General features: G+C 28.4%; 1 protein-coding gene across 1 annotated transcript in view; it reads right to left on the bottom strand.

Moving 5' to 3' along the window:
* Positions 1–2,177: 2,177 nt before the first annotated feature.
* The window catches only part of LOC111612808 (multidrug resistance-associated protein 1-like), a 38,197-nt gene continuing 15,140 nt past the window's right edge, over positions 2,178–25,234 (bottom strand). Inside the window, exons 8-31 of the mRNA XM_023354065.1 lie at positions 24,592–24,768; positions 24,334–24,508; positions 23,513–23,767; positions 20,230–20,295; positions 19,972–20,109; positions 18,210–18,356; positions 18,054–18,138; positions 17,797–17,990; positions 16,376–16,552; positions 15,654–15,821; positions 15,264–15,445; positions 15,007–15,175; positions 14,345–14,440; positions 14,154–14,274; positions 13,931–14,075; positions 13,648–13,813; positions 13,089–13,288; positions 12,875–13,001; positions 12,031–12,132; positions 11,517–11,663; positions 11,286–11,444; positions 2,679–2,845; positions 2,414–2,608; positions 2,178–2,331 (exon numbers count right to left, since the gene is read on the bottom strand). Of these exons, the coding sequence (XP_023209833.1) occupies positions 2,220–2,331; positions 2,414–2,608; positions 2,679–2,845; positions 11,286–11,444; positions 11,517–11,663; positions 12,031–12,132; positions 12,875–13,001; positions 13,089–13,288; positions 13,648–13,813; positions 13,931–14,075; positions 14,154–14,274; positions 14,345–14,440; positions 15,007–15,175; positions 15,264–15,445; positions 15,654–15,821; positions 16,376–16,552; positions 17,797–17,990; positions 18,054–18,138; positions 18,210–18,356; positions 19,972–20,109; positions 20,230–20,295; positions 23,513–23,767; positions 24,334–24,508; positions 24,592–24,768 (3,670 nt within the window). The 3' untranslated portion in view covers positions 2,178–2,219. The remainder of the gene's footprint in view (positions 2,332–2,413; positions 2,609–2,678; positions 2,846–11,285; positions 11,445–11,516; positions 11,664–12,030; positions 12,133–12,874; positions 13,002–13,088; positions 13,289–13,647; positions 13,814–13,930; positions 14,076–14,153; positions 14,275–14,344; positions 14,441–15,006; positions 15,176–15,263; positions 15,446–15,653; positions 15,822–16,375; positions 16,553–17,796; positions 17,991–18,053; positions 18,139–18,209; positions 18,357–19,971; positions 20,110–20,229; positions 20,296–23,512; positions 23,768–24,333; positions 24,509–24,591; positions 24,769–25,234) is intronic.

Below are 25,234 nucleotides of genomic sequence, written 5' to 3'. Positions count from 1 at the left end.
CAGGGGTGTCCAACCCGCGGCCCAAGGCAAGTTCCAATGCGGCCCAATAAACGTGTAAACAAAACCGACAAATGTTTTAATTTTTTATTATTTATTTATTTCAACGGCATAAACTCAAAAAAAAGTTTCACAAAGCCGTAAACCTTTATTCATATTTTATTTTTGAGTGGAAAGAAAATATTTTCAAACACTGTACTTGGAGATGTGTGAATGCGGAAGGATTACTAAATAAAGCTGGAGTTGTGACTCAAAGGATTATAGACCCAAATTTGGGAAAAGGAGGGAAGGATGAGAAAGGACAAAAGATGTAGTAGTGAGAAAGGTTAAATAGATCTTCTGTTCAGCAAATATGGAACCGTAATTTTTCAACCTTTTACACTTCTTTATCTTTTGTCCTTTGTCTCTTTTTCCCGCACTTGGGTCTATCTATAATCCTTTGATTCACAACTCCAGCTTTATTTAGTATTTCTTCCAANACAACAAGGTGTGGCGGGGTCTGCTAGTAGTATAATAATGTAACTCATAATTATATTAAAATATTTTTCTTGTTTTAACTTAATTTTAAAAGTTTTTATTCTTACTCTAAAATTCAAACATCTCTTTATAGTGTTTGATCTAACTTTCTACTAAATGATCATTATCGTGGAGAAAGACCGGCTTAATTCTTGGCCTAGATTTATTAAAATTGGATATTGATGGAACCTTAATCTAAGGTTCCACTAGTAAAATCTATTGTAATAATCTAATTACGTAAAAATTGATCTTAAAAAATATTCTGTGTTAGAATATAATTTTACAGGGAGATCGGAGAGAGTTGCAACACTATAGAGTTTTTTGATTTTGTTAAATATGCATACATTGATAAGCAAATCTAGTTAGATTTTATTTTCAGCTGCAGACTAGTATTAATTTTTAAACTGAATACTCATTTTCATTTTTATATCTAAAAATAACAGAACAGTTCAAATGCTGCCCTATCACTGAGGCAAGTTGCAACACAATTTTACTATATTAATATATAGATTTATTTCCAAACATGATCTTACTGCAACGTTTCAGGTATACTTTCAGCTGCTTTTCTTCACTATTAAATATGTCTACTTGGCTAGGCGATTTATAGCCAGTATTCAGTAGTTGTTATCTCCTGATTCTTTTTTCTTCTGTAATTTTATTATAAACATTGATAATGTGCAATAATAGATATTTTATTTTTCTCCAACTTTTCTGCAAAAACAATATATATAGGCTATATATAGCCTATACTTACGAGTCTTCTGCTTCTGGAATATCTTCAGATGCTTCAATCATAACGTCAGTTGGAGTCTTTTCCTTTTCTGTTTTGCACGTGTAATTTTTAATGTTGTTCTGCAAACGAAAGTTCTTTTCATGATCATAAAACTTACACCTAACTCAGTTTCTTTACTACAACAAACATTACAATATCAACGGAAAGAATGAGGTTTAGAAGAACGATACAACTGAATAAAGTGGATAAACGCCAAGTGTTTTAATAATAACACAGTCTTGTGTTCAATAGTAAAGAACGATACAATTTTGTATCAAACTAATGTTGTTGCAACTTTCCCCATATAACAAACACTACTTGCCATGCTGATTTTTTAAAAGATCACAGTAGTATTATCATAAAATCGTCCAACGCATTAATACTACTACAGCACGCATTAATACTATATAGATACATTACCATTCCTTCAAAATAAATAGTTGTGAAACTTAGAGATTTAGTTTAGAGCCGGAACAATAGCCTTTCCCTTATAAAAAATATCTTGTTTATTCCAGACTACCGAAATTTCTAGAATAGAAGTATTGTATAATACGCAGTACCACCTATTTGCGAACATCAATTTTTAAATTGCAACGTTGCAAACCTATCTCTTTTGCATTTAGCCCTGGTCTCCACTAATAGTTTTAATTTTATCATTATGTTATTATATTTTATTTGATTTCAGAATTGTCCTTCCTATAACTTATAAGTTTATCAACGAATTTTTCGCTATAAAAATATAAATTTCTACGAGTATATAACCATTTAAATCATTTTAAATTATTCGCGAAATACTTATTTGTGTGTTTCTCATAATTTATAAAACATATTAGATTTTTCGAATTTTTTAAAAACGAATTCATATCTTGATAATTAAATATTTATGGAAAAATTATTTTTATTTATTTTATAAAATTAATTTTGTTAATGATTATTATAATATCCCAGCATCTTTTGCCATGGAATGAAACATAGTTTGAGAATTCTGTAGAAGAACGTCAGGATTTCCATTTTCTACGATTCTTCCATTTTCTAAAACGATAACTCTAAAAATAATAGATGGAAATTATTTCATCTCTTGCAGAAAAATCTAATTATGAGAGTTTCTTTTTCATGAACGTCACTTACCTATCGCTGTCCATGATTGTATGCAATCTGTGAGCGATGGTGATGACGGTGCAATGAGAAAACTCTTTTCTAATAGTATTCTGGATCAGTTTATCGGTTTCTAAATCTATAGCAGCCGTGGCTTCATCCAGTACTAAAATGTTGGTTTTTCTTAAAAGGGCACGCGCTAAACACGCCAATTGTCTCTGACCGACACTATGTAGAATATATAAATATTAAAATATATATATCATAGATTATATTACAACTGTTAATCCTTTTTTACCTTAAATTTTCTCCTCCTTCGCTCACTGTATGATCTAAACCTTCGGATAAAGTGACAACGTATGATTTTAAATGCGCGTGTTCTAAAGCTGTCCAAATATCATCATCCGTGAATTCTTGTAAAGGGTCTAAATTCATGCGCAAACTTCCGGTATAAAGTACAGGATCCTAAAAAAATATTTCGTAAATAATTTACGTTTGATAAAACTTCTTTTTCTGTATAAACTTCAGTTTATATTGATATTCATGACTTTATCAAGAGAAAATAAAACGAAACAATAAAAAGAAATAGAATTTATCATAAAATATACACACATGTAAATTCGTTATACGTGTATAGCAACTATCAGATCTATTTTAAAATTTTCTTTGTTTATGTAAGTATCCTCGACGTATACATTTCTTTTGAGGGGTAAAAGTTTCTATTTTGCTATTGTTTAAAACAAGGAATTTACATTTGGTAACAATGAATGAAGATTATATCAAATTAATTAAAATGGCTGACGGTATTTTATACATTAAAAATTCGTAGAAGAAACTAAATACGTCTTCACATCATACGTTATGTCCAATCATCAGGACAAACAGTCTTCCTTTACAGAGACGATCTTTTATAAGAGGCTCTGCCTCTTAAAAAATATGCAAAACAGTTTAAAATATTCACTCCAGTTAAACCAATAATTAAAAATACATTTTTTTAAAATGAAGATTATACGTAGTATCATATGAGAAGTTCATCATTTGCTTAGTGTTCGATCGTGCATATTTTCGAAGAGATCATCCTTGTTTTTAATTTTCATCAATTATCAACACACAGCATTACATTATCTATAAATAAATATTAAAGTAAGATATTCTCCTAGTAAAATAAATCTTTTGTCGCCAAGATAGACACTGACGTTAAGGAGTAGAATATGATTTATAATTATATCTTAAAAATAAGAGCAGACATTTGTATAATCTTAATTAAAAGTGAATTTTTAGTGAATTTTTTTTACGAGTAATTACGTTATTGTTACAAAAATTATACAGAAATATGTTTGCAATTTCCTAATTCCTGATTTAAAATTAATGTTTTTGAATGGAGGCATCCATAATGGTAACCGTCATTAAATTAATAGGAGATAACCCTCTTAGTGTACGCAGGGTAGAAAGAGTTGATCTTGCTTTTAATTCTCCTTTAATGAATAAATCAAAGCATTTTAACATTTCGACATTCTTCAATTAATTTAATTGAATAACTTTCTTGTTCGTTTAAATTTTGTATTAAAACATTAAAATTTTTACAAAATAAGGTCAGTAGAATGGATAAACAGTAAATATCCTAGAAAACAAATTTAAAATGATAAATAACAAACAACTTTAAACATTAAAATTTTTGTCTTGTTTCTTTCGTATCTCCTTAAAAAGATTTTCGTAAAAATAAAATAACTTTAATTCATAAATAAAAAGTGAAACAAAAGAACGATTTTGTATCTCTAAACAATGCCAATTTACACTTTTTTTTTATCAAAATTGTTCTTTATATTCTAAGAAATAATAGCAAAACTAATCTGAAATAAATTTTTTTTCTATGCTTTCTCTTTTACATATTTTATTAATTAATTAAATTAATTAATAAAATCTTTTTATTAAGTTTTATGATATTAATAAATTTATCCAACTGTTAGAATTTGTTTATTTAGCATAGAACTTTTTGTATTAGTGTAATATATAGGACTATATTCAATAGTTTCATTTTAAATAAAAAGAATGCTAACTTAGTTTAGATAATTTGGGAATACTTTATGAATAAATGAAGGATATTTTATTATTTTTCAAATTAATTTTTTCAGTTAAAGAATATTATATTCCACAAGAAAACTTTTCAGGGAGGAAAAGCTTGGAGATAAATAATTAAATCAATAAATTTCATTTAATTATTTAACTTTTTGGGGTTTTCCTCACAAGTATATTATAGAATACATTGCTTCAATACAAAAAGACAGACAAAGTGTTTTATAGTCGAGGTTAAGGTTATATAGGCCTATCTCAATCACTTATAATTTATGGAATATGGAATTTTATAAATGTTATAATCTGTGGAATTTTTTTACTCGAATTCGCAACTGTCCTATTTGCCTCCCTCTGAGGACCCACATCCTATCTTCTATCATAACAGATTATCCAGTCGAAAATATGTTAAACATTAAAGTTTTAATAATTGGATAAAACCTTATCCAATTATTTTAATTATTAAACATAAAAAAGCTATGCTATAATTTATAATAGTGTAAGTCTTAAAAATAGAAGTAGGAATTCATAAAAAANAACTTTCTTATTAAAATAATTAGTCATTATGATCAGTTTATATTCTAATTAAATTTTAATTAATATTTAAAATGTAATTTTTTATTTATTTTCAATAGATAATGCGTACGATGTTTGTACTTCACCCGGAGCAAAAGCAGAATATAAGTTAGGAGATTATGGAGACAATACTGCAGTAAAGTTGGAAGCGAGTAAATCGTCGAAGAAAAAGGAATTGTATAGTTGTAACATAAGTTTTAATACTTCCACTCCACAGCAGAAACTTGCAGTTGCCATTAGAAAAGTAAAGTTTCCTGGAAGATGTGACAACTATTTCGTAAACGTAAGCTTTACACTTATTATTTTTAATTGGATTATTTTTCTAAATTAAACGAAATTGATAAATACATTTAAATATCTTCAAACTTTTAAGAATTTATAGATTCTTAAAATTTGAAATTAGTAGATTACATTTTTATGATAATCTTGATAAAATGGTAATTTTCTTACTTTTTCATGGTTAAGAATAATGTATAAATCAATGTAATATTTATAAATACATTTATTCCATTGTAATAACATTATTGTGTGCAATTATTTTTTAACCATCTCACTGGAAAGTTCTGAAAATCTAATAAAACAATTTTGTTTCCGTACTAGATCCATTTATTCTTTTATCTAATTGTGATTTTAAAATATGCGTCTTATAATTGAATACAATTGGTCGATTTAATGCATATAAGATAATTTAAATTGCCTATGTAAATAAAGGAATAATAATTAATGTAATTTACTTTTAGGTTTATGACGTAGGAAAGTTTGTTATAGGAAAGTTATGTAATAGCGTAAATGATAACGATGAACGTCAAACTATGTTTACGAAGGGTCCATCAATTCGTTTCGAATTTTCAGAGTTTAAATCTTCTGATGTAAAACTGGAACTTATTATAACGTCTTATTCGGGTAAGTTTTATTGCATATTAATATTCATTTAAATAATTTATAAAAATGATTAAATTTTATTCATAGTAATCAAAATTTATCTTACATACAGTGGCGTAACTAGTAATTACGCCACTGCTTCAGCAAAATATAATAAAGGGTCCTCCAAGCTTATGGCCCAGCCCCTCTACTAGAGTAATCCTTTTTTTTAAGTTTTGGAAAGTTGGACGGAAAACGTTTTGAATCTGTTCCATAATAATAATTTTGGTAAAATTTGGTTAATTTTGAATAAGATTTAAGAGTTACTACCAAGATCTTAAAAATCATAGTATGTTATCGATACAATGCTAAGTATACGACCACTTACTGTTGAAATAGAAAGTACAGCAGTAGAGCACGATGCTTTTACCTCATGTTCTATAACAGTCCATATCAGGTCTTCTAGAACAATCTAGAACCTTCCAGAGTGTTCTAGATCTTTCCGGAACATTATTAAATCTTCCAGAAAGTTCTTCAGGAAACTTCTGGAACATTGTAAACCTTTCAGAAAAATTTACTGAAACATTTTGAAGTTTCAGTTTTAAGTTTGTTTTCAAATGCCGCGCTTTTAAATGACATGCAGTTTTGAGGAATTTCCAACAGTACAAGACTGCAAACTCCACAATTGCCAACGCTGCTTTAAAGAAGTTTTCTGGTTTTGTGCCTCAGTGAAGAGTTGGTTGCCTTTCATTTATTTGATAAAAGGTTACCAATAGATACAAAAACCAAAATGATTCGAGCTCTGCAAAATGAAGATAACGAGAACATCCCAAAGCGAGTGACGGTCGATTAGGATGGCATCTTGGACAAAAAGTTGGATTATTTTGTGCCACTCAACAGTGAGATTTTTCGATATACTCGAACTTGACTTGAAATTCACAGAATTGAATCTCGAACTCTGACCTCCTGATGTGAATTACATTACCACGAAAAAGTGCATCAGATCCATCAATTACATTAACACTACGGTAGAACATGGAATTGCCCTGATTGAGGTTTACAATCGATTGGACACTCAGGATGAACAACAAAACCAATTTCTTCTGAAGTTTGTCAGTGATGCTCGGAAGAGATATACAGACTTTAGGAACAAAACGTTTGCCATAACAATTAATATTTCACTGTGTGAGAATTGTTATATTCATCTTTCGATGTTCTAACATGGAAATTACCAAATTGTAAGCAAATTTAATATAGAACAAATAGGGAGAAAACATATCAAAAGGAATCTAGAAAAATAAAAATTATTAGTTGTAAGAAAAAGTAACAAATATAAAAATAATTACAAATCATAAAAATAATCGCAGCAATCGCATAAGATTTATAGCCAGTATTTTGGTTAAATAATTAGATTAATGAATAAAAAATACAAAATTGTCCTATTTCCAACAAATTAAAATTTTAATATATTAGTTTGTTAGATAAACCTCGTATAAGTGATGCCATTGGACAACATATTCTTTCTCGTCATATTATCGGCTAACTACATTCATTGTTTTTTAAACGGCAAAATTTTGAAACGGTGTTATATTTATCATTTTGTACCGGTGCAAAGTGATAAATGGAACAATAAACAAATAATAATAATTCTTACAATAAAACTGTAAGAACTGTCTAAAATTACAATCTACTACGGGGGTGGTGAACCTATGGCACGCTTGTCCAAAGTGGCACATCGGAGAAATCATCTGGCACCTAACGTATCATACGATTTCGGTTTATCATCTGTCTTTTTCAATCATCCTTTCAATCATTCAATCAAGAATTTCATTTAATGTTTGTCTTTTCTTTATTACTCAACTTGTATCGATTTACAGGTTATTTTAAAGTTATGTTGAGATAGTTAGCTGTTGGGTTAAGTAGCATCAGCAGTCCAGCAAAATCACTTATCCCAATGATACTGGATTAATGCTGATCAACCAGTAATAGTTTTCTTATGTTATTAAAAACATTATCATATATTGTTCCGTAGAAACAGTGTCCAGGGCCTGGTCTTGGTCACCCGTGTCACGGACCCTTAAGCGTTGCTTAACCGAGCTGAATAATAATTACGCACTGCCTACAAGACGATTTCTCTTATTAAGTTATAAAAAAGTATTAATTATTAGGTCTTAAATCTTACATAATTAGATATATTAATTAAAAAACTTGCCCACCAACCATTGGTTGAGGAGAGAGAGAGAGAAGGGGGGAAAAAGAATTAAAAAACGACAAATTATGGCCCATTACATATAAATTATTTTACTATTAATATATAAAAGCCATATATTAAAAAAATTACTATTGGTTAAAAAAATTCTCAACGTTACTCTGATATGACTCGTGTAAAATTGTTTATTATTTCTTATGATAAGACCTGCATAATTTTGTATAAGTTATAGTCTTTGTTTATTATCTTTAGTTAGAAGGAAAGAAAATAAAATACTAATTAAATGTTTTTTATTTGTTAAAATTGATTTTTTTATTGCTATCTACTAAATATGATTTCTCATTCTCACAGATATAAATTTTCATAATATTTATATACAGTACTATGTAGGCCTATATACATAAACCAATAGATAAAATGTGAATTGAGCTTTAAGATAGTTATCCCCACTATTTAATAGTTTGAACATTCTAAAGAGTGCGTATATCTACAGAAAACTGTAGTCTATGCGGCCATCACATACTTCTTTATAGATTACTTCTAACTTGTAAGACATTTTACGACTATGACGTCATGTCTCACGCGAATATTTCGTCACCGATTGTATGGCCCGTGATACAGATAGGATAGTCATAAGATTATCTTACACCGTATCACTTAAGAAATAATTAAACTATTTGGTTATTTAATGAATCAAATATTTTAAAACAATTAAAGATTGATTTATAAAATATGTGTTGAAATTGATAATTTTGATGTAATATTTTAAAATACAATATCGAATGATTCATAGTTCTATGAATTTTAGTTTTCCTTACTTAAATCATTAAAATTATCACATTCACACCCTTAAATTCGCAGATATATTTATTAATTTAGAGATTTATAAGGGTTTTATCTGATAATTAATGCATTATGTTCAAGTATTTCGATTTTTTTTTTAAATTAAAATAATAGCCTACTATCTCTACATTAGTCTACAAACCTTTCAAGAATTAAAAGTGAAAAAATAACTGTCGGGAATAGCATATTAATATTCTCGAGGGTCATTTTTTCCAACTTATTAAGTAGCTATACTTCCGTAACACATTCAACCTGCTGACTGATTAATTAATTTTTTTGTTAATTTTACTTCTCTTTTAACAAACTCTCGAATTTTTCTTAAAAGGATTTTGTTCCTATTTTGTTAGCTAATAAAATTAATATCGAAATTAATTTTATTAAGTAAATATTAAATTATTAATGGCCATTTATGCCATAATTATGCAAAAACCGCTAATGATCCCATGTATATTCTGCCAGACTATCAACTGATACATACTTTTTTTTAATAGATTTATATATTTATTAAAATATATTTAAAATATATAATAGAAATATATATTAATATTAATTATTACTTAAATTTGATTCTATTAAATACGAAAATGTACAGTACACCTAGCTGTTATTACCTGTCACTGCAACTTCACTTGTAATTCCTTGTAATAAACTAGTGAAAGGAAATTACCTTTCACTAGTTTATTATTAGAAATGAAAAATAAAATTATCTTCACCTTCTTCTCAAATTAAGTAGCTTTTTTTTCATTCTATTTGTTTGTAATACCATTTGTTACATAGTTACACTTATACATAATACTAGGCCTATACAGTAGGCTATTAGTGTAATCCTATATATTGATTTACATTAATATTTTTATTACTTTTACTTTCATATTAAAATAGTTTGATTTTAATTAGTTCATTTGTATAAATCTGTTTTAATTATAGATTATTCTACATCAAATTTAAATTTTAAATGCGACAATGGACACTATATTTCTAATTCGTTAACCTGCGATGGCCATAACAATTGTGGAGATCGAAGTGACGAATCGAGCAAGGGTTCGTCCAAATGCGGTAAATATTAATAATACGAAAATAATAGTTGATAAATTTTAAAATTTTTAACAAACATAATTTTCCTGTCTTGCAGTATTTACTCCTGGAGTTATATCGGGCATAGTTATTGGATGTTTGTTATTAATCGCTCTAATTGCGGGTACAATATGGTGTTGCAGCAGAAAAACTGTGGTGAGAACGTACGTCAGTCGAGGTTATAACTATTAGATTATATACAATATTTCTAAAAGATTCATCTTTATTTCTAAATAATTTAAACACATTATTGAAAATAAATCCAAAATTATATTACTGTATAATATATATATGTACTAAGCAGTACTCGTATCAATAGCGTTTTCTCGATTCACTGATTCATAGATCTGTATTTGATGTAAAGACAAAGATTTGTATAAAAAAGATTTGATATGTAAAAAACAGAAATTTTTGTATTTCTCGACGTTTCAAAAGTCCAAAAATGTAAAAATCTTGGAGGTCATTTTTTGACCGATCGTCATACTTTTTATTTACAGTATTTAACAGATCCGGAAAAGTAATAACAATGAGTATAATCTTAAAAATATCCCAAAACGAAGCAATAAAAGGACNTCAGCATAGAACTTTTTGTATTAGTGTAATATATAGGACTATATTCAATAGTTTCATTTTAAATAAAAAGAATGCTAACTTAGTTTAGATAATTTGGGAATACTTTATGAATAAATGAAGGATATTTTATTATTTTTCAAATTAATTTTTTCAGTTAAAGAATATTATATTCCACAAGAAAACTTTTCAGGGAGGAAAAGCTTGGAGATAAATAATTAAATCAATAAATTTCATTTAATTATTTAACTTTTTGGGGTTTTCCTCACAAGTATATTATAGAATACATTGCTTCAATACAAAAAGACAGACAAAGTGTTTTATAGTCGAGGTTAAGGTTATATAGGCCTATCTCAATCACTTATAATTTATGGAATATGGAATTTTATAAATGTTATAATCTGTGGAATTTTTTTACTCGAATTCGCAACTGTCCTATTTGCCTCCCTCTGAGGACCCACATCCTATCTTCTATCATAACAGATTATCCAGTCGAAAATATGTTAAACATTAAAGTTTTAATAATTGGATAAAACCTTATCCAATTATTTTAATTATTAAACATAAAAAAGCTATGCTATAATTTATAATAGTGTAAGTCTTAAAAATAGAAGTAGGAATTCATAAAAAATTCGAGAAAAAAATATATTATAAAATTCCAAATTAAAATTTTTGCAAGAAGAAAAAAAGGAAATGCCTTACTTGTGGAATAATAGTCAGCTTTGAGCGGAGATCGTGAAGTCCAATGCCGCTTATATCTATTCCATCGATGACAATCGCTCCTCCCGATGCTTCTATTATACGGAACAAGGCCAGCGTCAGAGAGGATTTGCCTGCACCAGTTCTTCCCACAACACCTACCTGAACGACCCCAAAAGCAATTCGACAAGTTAATCGATGGCATTTCACTTACAATTTTAACAAAGGTCCTACCTTTTCTTGCGGTTCGATATTTAGATTAATCCTCTTTAAAACCAGATCGAGACCCTTCCGATATCTTGTACTATAATTGAGAAACGATATTTTTCCGGTAGGCGGCCATATTTTATCCGGTTTATTGCTTGGTAAATACCATGGTGCCTGTTGTATAAAAATAATGATCTAAGAAATAAATCAAACTACTTAAAACGAGTTCTGTTACTTAAATTATCTACTTATAACGTTTATAGTTTTCACCTATTGTACAGGTTTCATATTTTATAGTTCTTATGACGAGGAAGTGTTTGATAATATATTTTATATCATAAAATATTTCGCGGGTCTTATGGTGAAAAGATATTTTAAGGAATAAAAGTTTAATCTTTTTTCCGCATTAATATTAAAATATGAAGTTTGGAGAGATCGTAAATTGGAATTTACTGAATTCGATGTCGTAAGCGCTGTAATATATGTCGACGATAACTAGAGAAATATTGGGCTTTTTCTTACTAAAATAAATAATTTATACCTCGGATTCGAGTTGCGAATATTCGTCGATTCTCTCCACAGAAACAATTTTCGTTTCTAGTTCTGCGCTCATTCTCACCAGCCAGGTAAACGACTCGGTCACCTGAAAATAGTTTTACAAAAGGATTGTGATAAACTGAGAAATAAATTTAAAATAATAAAATTATTTAACTTAAAATTAACTAATAATTCGGTTCCATGCAAGAAATAGTAAGAACTGCTTAACAATTAAGTCATTTTTATAGGTAGGAGACTATAGGTCTATATTATTTTAATAGGCGAATTAATAACAAAGATTTGCTTAGCAAAAGTATGAATCATACTTGTTGAATTATTTTATAATTTCTAAAAAATTATCAATATGTCCAACAGCTTCTTGAATAAAAGAAGAGACTCGTGTTCACTAAAATAAACTTTGTAGATCAAAATTCAGGAAGATTTTTAAAAATTTAACTCACTTTACGAGACTGGAGATTTACAAAAGGAGTTACTTTTTTTTACAGTTTTTACAGTCATTTTTTCACCCAAGCATAAGTGAACCGCGACAGCTGTTTGTATCCTAATCGTTGTGACTCAGAATCGATTGTGTCCGCACATAAATTAACAAAAATTGATGCACAGACCAATATAATTTCTAAAAATACAGTACTCAACTTCATTTATATAAGGTAATAAAAAATTAAAATCGACTAACATCTCTATTAATTACGTATCTAAAATAATAAAACAATACTACGTATATTCTAAAATTTAAATAAGCAACGAACAATAGAATTAGGGCTTAATTATAGTTATTTATAAAATAAATGGGTTAAGTCGTGATTATTTTAATATATATAACACACCCCTAAAGCGTAAGATAAATTCAATCCGACGATTCCAGAATCCATGTTATCTCTGGCCCACACGACTAATAGGGCCGTTGCCAAAAGAATAAAGCTGCCGAGAAACTCTAGTCGGATGCCAAGCCACCTATGGCAAATGGAAACAATTTACTACATTATTAATGAATTAGATTAAAAACTGATAAGCGGGTGTAATTATTAGTTAATTCGATACCTATTTACAGCCAACGAATGGAAATAACAAGTTTGGTTAACGTCGACCCTTTCGTCTGCTCTGTTTGTAAAGTGTTTTTGCACCCTGTAGGCACGGATGCTGCTCACTCCGTTAATTGTTTCAGAGAAGTTGTTGTAGATGGGTGACCTAGTGACCGACTCCATTCGTTTCAATTGGCGAGACGTGGCCAAATACATCATCTAAACAAAAAAAAAGGAATATATTACTTCTTTAATTTTCATACTGCCTATGTTTATAATTGAATAATTCAATTTCTAATCAGTTTTTTGTGTGAAAAACTCATATTTCATAGTACTTGATTGCCTCTTCTCTCTTTTGTTCTTTGGAATTAAGTAAAAAGTTTGGAGTTAAGCACTCTTTTGTTCTTAATTCCAAAGAAACATACTTCATAATAAATTCAATGTCAGAGTAAAAAAATGTTTATTGGATCAGCTAATTTAAAATGCATTATTGATAGGCTATAACAAAAAAGAATCTCTTCTTCGTGATGCCATATACTTTTATTCTATACGAAATAATTTTATGGTTTGTTACCCACCTGCAGAAAATAATAAAAGATGATAATGGGTATAACGGCGACCACAAACAATGGGCTATTGATAGAAATAATAATCAAAGTTCCCAGTACTGACAAGAAGCAGTAAATCCACGAATCGAAGCAGAGAGGAATCTGCGTATCTACAACGTCTATATCCTTTCCAAACCTTTAAAAAAGCATTGAAAGAGGTAATAAAAACATCAAAATTGGCAAATGCATTAGATGTAAGATATCTGAAATAGTTTACTGAAGTTTTAACGAATAATTTAGAATATATCCAAACCTGTTCAGGATCCTTCCCAACGGTGTCGTGTCAAAGAAGTACATCGGCGCTCTCATGACGTAATCCAACATGCGGCGATGTAATATTCCGGATGCTCTCATGGTTCCAGCTGCCAGTAACATGGCGCCTACTAGCATGGCAATACCTGAAAAATATCGAATTATTTTTAAATATTCTCTTTAAAATTACATAATTTATTTAACCATAAAAATTAAGAACTTACCTTCGACTACACCAAAAACTGCATAAATTATAATTCGTTTGTTTCGAAGCGGTACGTTCTGAAGTCCGTTTGGAAGCGGTTCGTCTTCGCTCCATACGCTTAGCCATAAATTAGAACCTATCTGGAAACAAATTTTCAAATTGACAAATTGTGGGAGTTCATTTCAAATCTGAATAATCGATTTTACTCACTTCAAAGCCTTGATACAAGATATAGGATACAACGATTGGTATTGTAAACTGTAATCCAATGTGTTTTAAATATTTTAAGTAGATGGCCATCTTTACCTATAAATATTCGAATGGAAATAAATGTAAATTAAGTGTATAATTAATCGAATTAAATAAGCAAAATTACAGCATTTCAATTTTTAATTTTATTTTCATAACAAACCAATCAACTAACTTGCTAAATCTTCATTTGCATGTTCTTAATTACGAAATTAAATTATTAATTGAACGTTAGAGACTTGATTATCGAGTAAAATAAATTAAAGTGAATGTAAACAATAAAAATATTTTAAATAAAAGATTCTCTGAGATTTAAAATTGTTATAAATGTCAAATAAAATAGCCATTTATGAAACTCAAAGCATAGAACATTAGAAATCTAATAACATTTTATGATATTAATCATATTATAAATTATATTAAATTCACATCATTATATCTCGGGTAAATAAAACTATGGTACTGTACATAATGGATCATTGGATTTCAGGTAGAGAAATGATGATACGTGTTAGCTTTTTAATATTTTTCGTCTTCAATATCCAAGAAAACGCTAAAATCTAAAGTTCGTTTAGAACCTTTAATCCTTTAATTATATAAAAGTTTAAGACTTTAAGACTTGCATTTCCGATCTCCATTTTCTCTTCTTCAATTAACTGTCCAGAAATTGGATTAACAACAGTCAATTCTTTGGATTCTGATCTTTGACTCAGAGTTGAAAATTGACGACTAACGCTTCTTTCTAGAGAAGTTCTTCGGGAAATGGGAATCTTAGGATCTTCTGTTTCTTCGCTGAAAGCATTTAATAATTAAATTATTTCGTGAGTTTGAAACAATTTTAAAAATATTTTCGATTTAAAGCAATATAAAAGATTCAAACTTTTCTTTATCTGTGACTACGTTTTCAGTTCGTAAATGTTCCTGCAGAAATTCTGCAAACGATCCTCCTTTCTCTAAAAGTTCTTTATATGTTCCCATTTCTTGTATTTTTCCATCTTTCAACACTACAATCATATCAACTTCCGGTAAAACAGAAACCGCGTGGGTGACTAAAACTCTGGTCTAATGATAAAAAATTAATTGCTCCCAGTCAAAAACTGAAATCATTTTGAAGTGATTACAAAATAAAAAAATATATTAACTTCAACAAAGATTTACTCATTTATTTTAAAGCAAAAAATAAAGACTAATTACAAAATTTTAAAATATAATTAAGGATTTTTATAATAACTGTATTTAACTTAATTATTCTAAATCTTGTGTACAGTACCTTGGATTTAAGCATTCCTTTGGGGCCAATCACGTGCTGAAAGATGTGTTTTCCCACATGAGAATCGACGGCACTCAAAGGATCGTCCAATAGATAGATATCTGCATTCTGATACACGGCTCTGGCCAAACTAACACGTTGCTTCTGCCCTCCACTTAGATTGACACCCTACAAACGAACAGAAAGCTTTGTTCAGAATCTGTTTAATTACATTAATATCGGTTAAATTTCTGCTCAAAGATTACTTATAAAATTAATGATAGGCTTTGATTCATTATAAAATGAATTTAAAATACAAATAAGACCAATCTTATTCAAATAATTGATACAAAAGTAAATATACGAGAATAATACTTTTGTTGTATATAAAGGATCATTTGTAGTAATATAATTTACATAAACGTTAAACGTAAATTTGAATAATAATTTGCAGTCCAAAAATTGGTCTACTTCTATACCCAAGTTTCATTCTCGTCACTCAAAAAATTTAAATCGCGAATCTATACATTTTATAATTATGCATGCTTAAGATTTAATTGAATAATTTTTAAACTACATTTATAGGGAGGAATACATATAAAGGATGCTATTGTCGCGTAAGTATATTAGTCGATATTACATCATTCATTTATTAATCATAACTTTAAAATAATTTTAAAGATTTAACTTCATTTAAGTCCTATTTGATGTAGTCGAAGTATTTCTTACAGAAGTAGAATTACCTTTTCTCCAATTTCTATTTGATCACCTCCGGATAAAATTTCTAAATCGGGTCTTAGAGAACAGTTATCCAATATTTTTTCATAACGAGCAGAATCATATCTTGTCATAAAAAGAATATTTTGTTGCAAAGTGGAGTTTTGAATCCAAGCCTGTTGAGGCACGTAAGCAGTTTCGCCCTGTAAAAATATTTAAAACGTCTTATCAAATTTATTTTCTGTAGGTTAATTAATATCTAACACTTGTAAGTTAAATTTCTTTAAAATTTAATCATATGATATGTAACTTTAAGCAATTTAAAAATTTCATGATTATTGAGATTAATGGTTACACATTGAACCGAATTAATAAATATATAAATAACGTTTATTCAAAATAAAAATCATTTTAATATATACATTATTATACTTATAGTATTACTATACATTACTATATAATTTACTATGTATATTTTAATATATACGTAGACAACAAAACAAAAGAAGAAAATTATAACTTATAATATAATATAACAAACTTATAAATATATTTAACTGCTGAATATATTTTATTAAGGAATAAAATTAGATATAAATAAATTTCAATGATAGAAGAAAATTAAATGTCTTCTACGTTGCATTCAAAATAATAACGATAATTGAAGAAATATATAAAACTATAGATTTATTATACGCAATTTTTTATTATAAGAAACAATGGAATAATTTTGTCTACTGTATTATATTCCAAATTTTTAAATTGGCGACTGTTTGTAAAATTTTATTAATATTAATTTAAAATAATTAATTAATTTCTAAATATTTTAAATATTTACAAATAATTACTATTGTTAAAAGAAATCCAATTAAAAGGTATAGAAAATATGTTGACTTATATAAATTAACAAACAATTATCGGTTATATTGTTTAAATTTGCTGATGCCTCCCCTTCACTAATCAATTAATCATCCGTAGGGAATATATTATCTAAATAATTTTTATCTCATAAAGTAAGATTTCTACTAATATATAAGTATCAATCGACAGAAAAGTTCATTATCTATTAGTAATAAAGTTTTTCAGCTTGAAGACAATGAATCTAAAACATAATATTTAAAAATTAAAGTTTCTGGGGTAAACAAAAAAAATGTCGAAAAGATATATATTTCATAAGAAATTCAAATAAAAAGAAGATATTTTAATCGTTTTTGTATCCTAGATAAATATATTGACCTTTATAACCATTGAACCTATTTATAATCTTTGAAAAAAGTAATTCTTTTGTACTTAACACAAATAATGCTATATAAATTATCAGTTTCTGTTAAAATTCGATTGCAAATTTTTTACTATTGAATATTCATCATAATATTAAAATTTAAATTTAAAAAATGTATAATAGTATACTGTAAGAATATAATAAATGTGAATTACGATAACTTACCACTACATCTACCTTTCCTTTGGTGTTATACATTTCGCCTAATATTGCAGAAAGTAGAGAAGACTTTCCAGATCCCACCTGTCCTACCACAGCTAGTAACTGACCCGTTTTGACCTTAAGATTGATATCTTTTAACACCGGTTGTTCATCCTTCGACCACGTAAAATTGGCTTCTCTCACCGTAATTGCATCGTCTGCAACAGCATACTTACGCATAAATATTTAAAAAGTTAAATGCAATTTATAAAAATACTTGCCTAAATCCGGATATTTTCCAACACAGTCGGGATCGAGTTCTTCGGAAATCAAAAATTCATTTAACCTTCTCAAAGACACGCGTGTCTATGAAGAATTTTCCAGTATAAAATTATTCATCAAAGTAATATCAATTTAAAAGTATAAAATTATTATACCTGAATTAAATTTGATATTAAATCCGGTATCATGACTAGAGAAAACCGTAACATGTTGAAAAGCGTAAGCGACACGAATGCAGTTGCAGGGTCTAAAATGTTTTTATCGTCTACCATAACGAATGTCACAAAACTGGAGACTGCAATCTAAACACAGACGGAAAAATAATTTATTTTTAATAAATATTAATTTAAAATGTAATAGGTCTATTTACATTTTGTCATTAGACTATCAGAATAAATCATATAAAGCAATGTTTCTTAATCGAGAAAACATTTATAGATGTGCAGATGGTAACGATACGTTTTTAACCTTTAGTGCAATATAAAACTTAAAGCTATCTTATACTACATAAATTTGAATCAAGTGTACTATGTACTGTACTTTCACAGCTCACAATAAACTGGACGTCTCGCATCCTCACCCACTACCCTCTCTGTAATCTTGGATTCATTTGGATTTCATAAAAAAAAAATTCAAGGGGTGCCGATCACTAAAAAGGTCAAATTATCTATCTAACATTAATATATGAAGCAACAAATTAGTTTTCTTCAGTATCCTACATAAAATATCAAGAATAAACATCTTAACGAGGATGTTAAACGAGCTTCTTTCCATAATTGATAAAGATAGATTTCAGTAATAAAATAAACAAAATAAATCTGGATTGTAAAGTCTCGAACGAAACTTTTATTATATTTTTATTTTAAATAAAAAAGATTTTAAATCTTACGTGAAGTAACTACGAGATCAAATATTGTGCGTAGAATCTAAATAATAAATCGACCAGGTTTCAATCACGTAGCTTATTTTCTGAGGAGTCACATTAAAATGTGACACTTAACGGAAAACGTGTTAAACCATTTTAATGAACGATATTCATTGCACTCTCAAAGAAGTCAAATGCTTTAATAGATATATTTGAGTATATCTTCTTAATATTTGTACCTCGAATAATAAATGAAATTAATTATTAGTAGTTTACTACTATCGCTGATATTGTCCTCTTTTTGATTCCCCCTTTTCAAGTTATAATGGCTGTAACTTATTAAAATAATTTGTTTCTATAAAATATTTCATTCCCTCACTTCTGAATAATAAACAGAGTTATCGAATGATGTGTTTAAAGTAGGAACAAGTTTCAAAATAATAAAATAAAGCTTATAGGCGACATCTAACAACACTCGTGACTGAGTTCTGTATTAATTTGTAAAGCCAACTTGACTTATCTGTGAGCATCCTTCCTTGGATTAACCACACATTTATATATTAATGACTTAATACGGAAAAACTGTACAATCAGACAATAAAATTATCAGAAATATCATTAAAATTAATAATTTATAATATATCAGTAAATAAATATATTTTTAATCTAAATTTTGTAATTATGATTTTACAAATTTAATTATGATGAAAAATGTTATAGACAGATCCTTGTAACAGTAAGTGTGCTTCCTATTGAAGGAAGATAAGGCTTGTTTTAAACTGAAAAATTGTATAGTTTAAAATTCGTTGTCGTTCTTACCGTATGCTGAAATAAAGTATGTGTTAAATAGTCGCACCCAATTCCCAAAGAATAGAAATAACAGACTCCTTCTAATAAACAGCGTAATTACAAGCAGAAAACAGTGAAATTACAAAATAATTAGAATAAACAGCATGTTGTTTATTATAAAAAATACGATATAATAAACTAGCTTAGTAGAAAATTTCTTTTAGAAAAATTCTAAAATTTATTAATAATTAACTTTAACTTACCAAAAATGGCGAACATCCCCAAACGAAAGAAACGGAAGCGTTAAAATAAGAAAATTTCTTTAACAAACTAACTTCTTTATTTCTGATATCGGTTATTCGATCCATAAAAGGTTCTTCCCAGGCATACAATTTTAATACCTAAATTACAAGTGAATTTTATTAATTTAATTTGTAACAAGTGACTAAAATATAATCCATATACGGAGATTAATCTGCTTTGTTTAACAAACAGGCCTCTATTTAGAGTGAAATACGAACCTTTATTCCGCTTAAAATTTCGTTCATAAATTTCAAGCGATCGTCTTTTGCAGTCATTTGTTTTTCCTAAAATTTGAATAAATTATTAAAAACAATTATAATAAAACCAGTATATAAAATAGGAATCCATATATGGCCTTGTATATTGAAATATTCAAATTTAAATGAAAATATTCATATACACCGTACATCATAAATTAATTTTTTTTCGTACAAAAAATAAGTTTCGATTTTCATATATCCTTTTTCGTAATTCCACTAAATTCAGTATTTCTAATTACTTTTACGATAAGTCAGAAATCTTTATGAAGTGATCTGTAGGTCTATACAAGCTAAGTACAACGTAACAGTACGTTTTTACCCATCGTCTACTGTATCTGGATGGGAGTAAGACACGCGAATGAACGGTTCATGAGTAATTTCTTTAACAGTTTATTTTCTTTACTTTCATCATTAATTTTACAAATATTTTGTCTAGAAGATTTTGTCATAATTTAACTTAATTATTTTACATTCTAATGGCGATAGAATAGCATTTGTGTTACTTTAAATGTCACGTATATTCGAGAATACAAATAGGCCTACTTTGTAAATAATATTTATATTTTCAGAGACTTGGAAAAGGTTTCATCAATAAATAACGTAAATGCGCGTGATGAATTAACGTAAATATTTTTTAAAAAGTAGAAACATTAATAGTTTGCAAAGCATGAAAAATAATAAAACCTAAGAATGAAATGAAATAAAGTGAATAATTTATGATTGAAAACGTTTCACGCCCACTAACGTCGTTTTTTCAGAATATTACTTAAGAAATTCTCTTTAAAACATTCAAGCATGTCCTTTCGCTATAATTTCGTGCATGAAACGAAGAGACAAAGCGGCCAACTCATCATTGTACGCTTCAAACACACCACTCCTCCTTACCTCATTATAGAAGTAACAGTAGATGTCCTAATAAAAATGCTAATATCGCTTAATTATTATATAGTCTGTCTCGGAGACAATTGATAACAAAGAGTACTTTTTCTATCAATTGTCTCCGGAAAGCTTTTGAATACTGGTTCTTACGGAAGCATGCACGAAAGTTATAGCGAAGGGACTACATGAATATTAATTTTTTTCATATGGACTTGGAAATGTCGCTTGTATTTGATACTTAATGAATAAAATTGCAAATAATTTCAGGTCTGTTTATAAAACGTTTCTAAATTATAGTATTTCACGGGATAAGAATGGAGCCGATGTGCTCCATTCTTATCCTGTGAAATACTATAATTACAAATCGAAAATCGTATTAATGAATGGAAAACGGTTTTAGCATTAAACTGCTATAATTGAATACAGTATGTTTTGAATATTAAGTTAAAAGTATTCCGAAAAACGATCATAGAAATAATTCCTATAAAGTCGGACCGATTACATCTAATAAGATTAGAAACAGAAGATTAGAAACAGAAAGATTAGAAACAGAAAAATATTTCTTTGATTTTTCAATGATCACACGATTTCTCAATCATTTTTAAATGAATGTCGCTTTTTTTTTTAGATTACACTTTTTATTTGGAATATCCTTTCAAACGTGTCCCTTATATTTTTATAGGCATCTTTACCTGTCTAAAGTGCCGTTTTTTACAACAAATCCTTAAAATTTCTGCAAATGCAACGTTATAATCCTCCTTTTTATTATTGAATTGTCACGTTGTTCTTTTGTTAGATAAAATTAAATAGGTAACTGATATAAAGTTCCTAAAGTAGCGTTATCAGATATTATTTCATTCTCTTTTCTGTGATTTTTGTTCTTTTTATAAATTACAAAATACTATTCAAAACACGTATATCTTATAATGCAGAAGCCCTAATACAGAGTTTAAGCTCCTCCTTTAACTCAGTTTCGTGTAACGCCCAATTATCAAATTGTTTGAAGAAACTATTTTTTAAGCAGACGAGTGGCTTGATGAATGATGCGTATTAGAGGAGTGGAATTTTTTATGCATATTCAAGTACAGTGGTACCTCAGGTTACGAACGTTCCAGCATACGAAATTTTCAGGATACGACATGAAATTCGAACATATTTTTGCTCCACGATACGAACAAAAACTCACCATACGACGTTACATTAGTTCTCATTTTTCATTTGTTTTTCTTACTACAGTTATTTTTTTAATAGATTACTTGGGCTTTAATTTTTGAGTATGTTTTTCGCGTTGGAACGAATTATTTGGTTTTACATATAATCGTATGGGAAAAGATGATCCACCTTAAGACATTTTCATGATACGATCTCAGTTTCGGAACGGATTAATTTCGTATCCTGAGGTACCACTGTAATTAATTCGATGAATTCGGTTGACTTTCGGACACTATCGGATACGGCTCTAATACTCAATGACTTAATTTTCTATCGAATCATTTAATTTTGTTAATGAATAATTCTGGAAACGATTCTTTTGCCTGAATTATCTTAATGTTTTCAATATATTCTTGAAATATTTAATAATTAATACAGAATTCTATGTTCTAAATACGAGGCATGATAAGAAAGAGAACCGATATTAATGTAATAGGATTGATAAATTCAATCCTGTCAGATTAATATTGATAATAAATTTTTATTAGAGAGACATTCATTATGAATGAGGATCTAATAAATCGAAAGGAACTTGACGTTGCCATAGGAAAGATCCCATAACTTATTTTGATTGTTAAAAAGCATGAATGTGAAAGGATATTGGACAGTTATAAAGAAAAGAAAGGTCATACGTTTAGAAAAACAATTTAAATTAGTAGCAGATTAAAATCTAAAAATATTTTTGATCCTTTATCTAGAAATAATTAATAAATACATGATAGTCGTCAACAATTTTTATGCAGATCTGTGTCGTCGTTAGTGAATATTTTCCATTTCCACAGTTTATTGAATTTGTGTTCCAATTTGTGTTCCAATAAATGTCTAAAGAAGATCGTTGTCCTCTACTTTTTGTGTGCTCCTTCTACTTGATGTAACAATTCTCTAAATAAGGCAAGGTAATCGTAAACATTTTTTACATCAGGCCTACTTTAAAAAAGTGATTTTTAAATTGTTTTAAATTTGTTTAGAATATCATCATTAATCCTACGTTCCAACAAGATTTACTGATAGATCAAAGAAAGTGAAACATAAAATATAATTATAAGTTAGTATATTTGTAAAAATATTTCACATTTATACAAATAAATAAAAACTTTATTTTCATTACTCGGCCTTATATGAATCCCTACCTCTATGAAAAAATCCATACCTGAACGATCCGATTTTTATTCGCTATAATGGCAGTGATAGGCAGCATTAATCCCATTACCGCTACACCCGCCAGGCACGAAGGGCCGAGGTACTGCCACAGGAACACAATGGTGAGAAACACACGCAAAGGTGCACCCCAGATAAGGCTGAAGAACATGGACAGTTGGAAGAGTCGTTCTGCATCGACGGCCATCAAATTAACTAGCTCTCCGACAGTATATTTTCGTCTAGTCGAGCTGGATATTCTCAATGACTGCATAACGACAGTTAAAGATCGGAATACATCATTTAGTTATTAAGTGATGGCATTATTCTATATTACGTTAAATATTTCAAAGAAAAAATTATAATTATCACATCTCTTAATACTTTAAGATAAGCTCGCATGTTTGTGGCAATAATTAACGTTTTACATATCTCGTAATCGTTAATTAAACTCAATTAGAATTTCATATGTATGTTAGACAGTTGCTAAGCTGTTTATCGAGTATCCAGGCACGAAATCGTTTATAAAGGGATAGTTCCTCCCAGAGATATACATCATCATCTCACGTGACATAAGTATTTCGTGCAGGGACGTAATATGCCTTAATGCACGAGAGAGATAGGGGTCTAATAGCAATTTGCCATCGAGATACGTTAGACACGAGAAGGTTACCGAAATTCGTTAGTCATATAATTATTCTTGAATCAATGACAATAGGAATGAAGTTCAATCTGTGTGTGTGTGTGTTTTTTTTTACGATTAATACCCATTCATTAAAAATCTTAATTTAATTATAACTTTTAATCTTATTATTATTGAAAATAAAGGCTAACTTTTCTATAAACGGCAGAGATTAATGCTGATTTAACTTGAATAGCGGTGGCAACCATGTAATATACTAAATGATTGATAGTGAAGTTAGAAAGTAAACTCGAAACAAATAAAAGAAACGTGTAAAAGTATCCTTTCCATGTCGGGTCATCATTGACAACAAAATCAATCATATTGCTGTAAAGAAACAAATGTCATATATTGAAAACAATTCGATAATTTATATCATGCATTCTGTTAAATTCCGTTCGTACACTTACTTGATCAATAGAGGAGGGATGAATCTAACAATGGAATATAGAAATTCTAAAATTGTTCCTAAAAATAAAGCGAACCAAAATCCTCGAAATAATGCGCCGACGATAGAAGCTTGCTTATTATCAGATTTTGACGCTTCTTTTAATGATGATGATGATGATTTGTAGTGATTTTCTTCACTGAAAAAATTTTAAGAGATTAAATAAACTAGAAATTATATTTCTTTATTTATAAACGTCAAAATATTTTAAACAAAATAATGATATTCGGACATATATGCCTAATTACACATGTCACGTAACATTAATTAATATTTGTTTAGAATTTTTCACTTTCGTGCCATCTTAGAAATGTGTTTGATTCAAGTTATAACAAAATGGAACGGTCCAAATCCCAAGAGAACGCTAGATCACGTAATCACCATCACGTAATCACCACTCCGTACGACAAACATTTCAGACGAGAAATTAAGGACAATTTCATTTATGCAACAGTATAAATATTTTGTAAACACACGACCTTAAATTATAATTTATTAGGATATAAAATAAATTACTGATATTTTGCTATTTTTAATTTTGATTGCAGAAATTTATTAAAAAATTAAGTCTCCAACAAAGGAAACCGTTTTGCAAAATCGACAAC

This window comes from Centruroides sculpturatus, unplaced genomic scaffold (assembly GCF_000671375.1).
Source record: "Centruroides sculpturatus isolate CEXI.00-Female unplaced genomic scaffold, Cexi_2.0 scaffold1765, whole genome shotgun sequence".
Taxonomy (NCBI): Eukaryota; Metazoa; Arthropoda; class Arachnida; order Scorpiones; family Buthidae; genus Centruroides; species Centruroides sculpturatus.
This window is presented reverse-complemented; position numbering and strand designations above follow the sequence as displayed.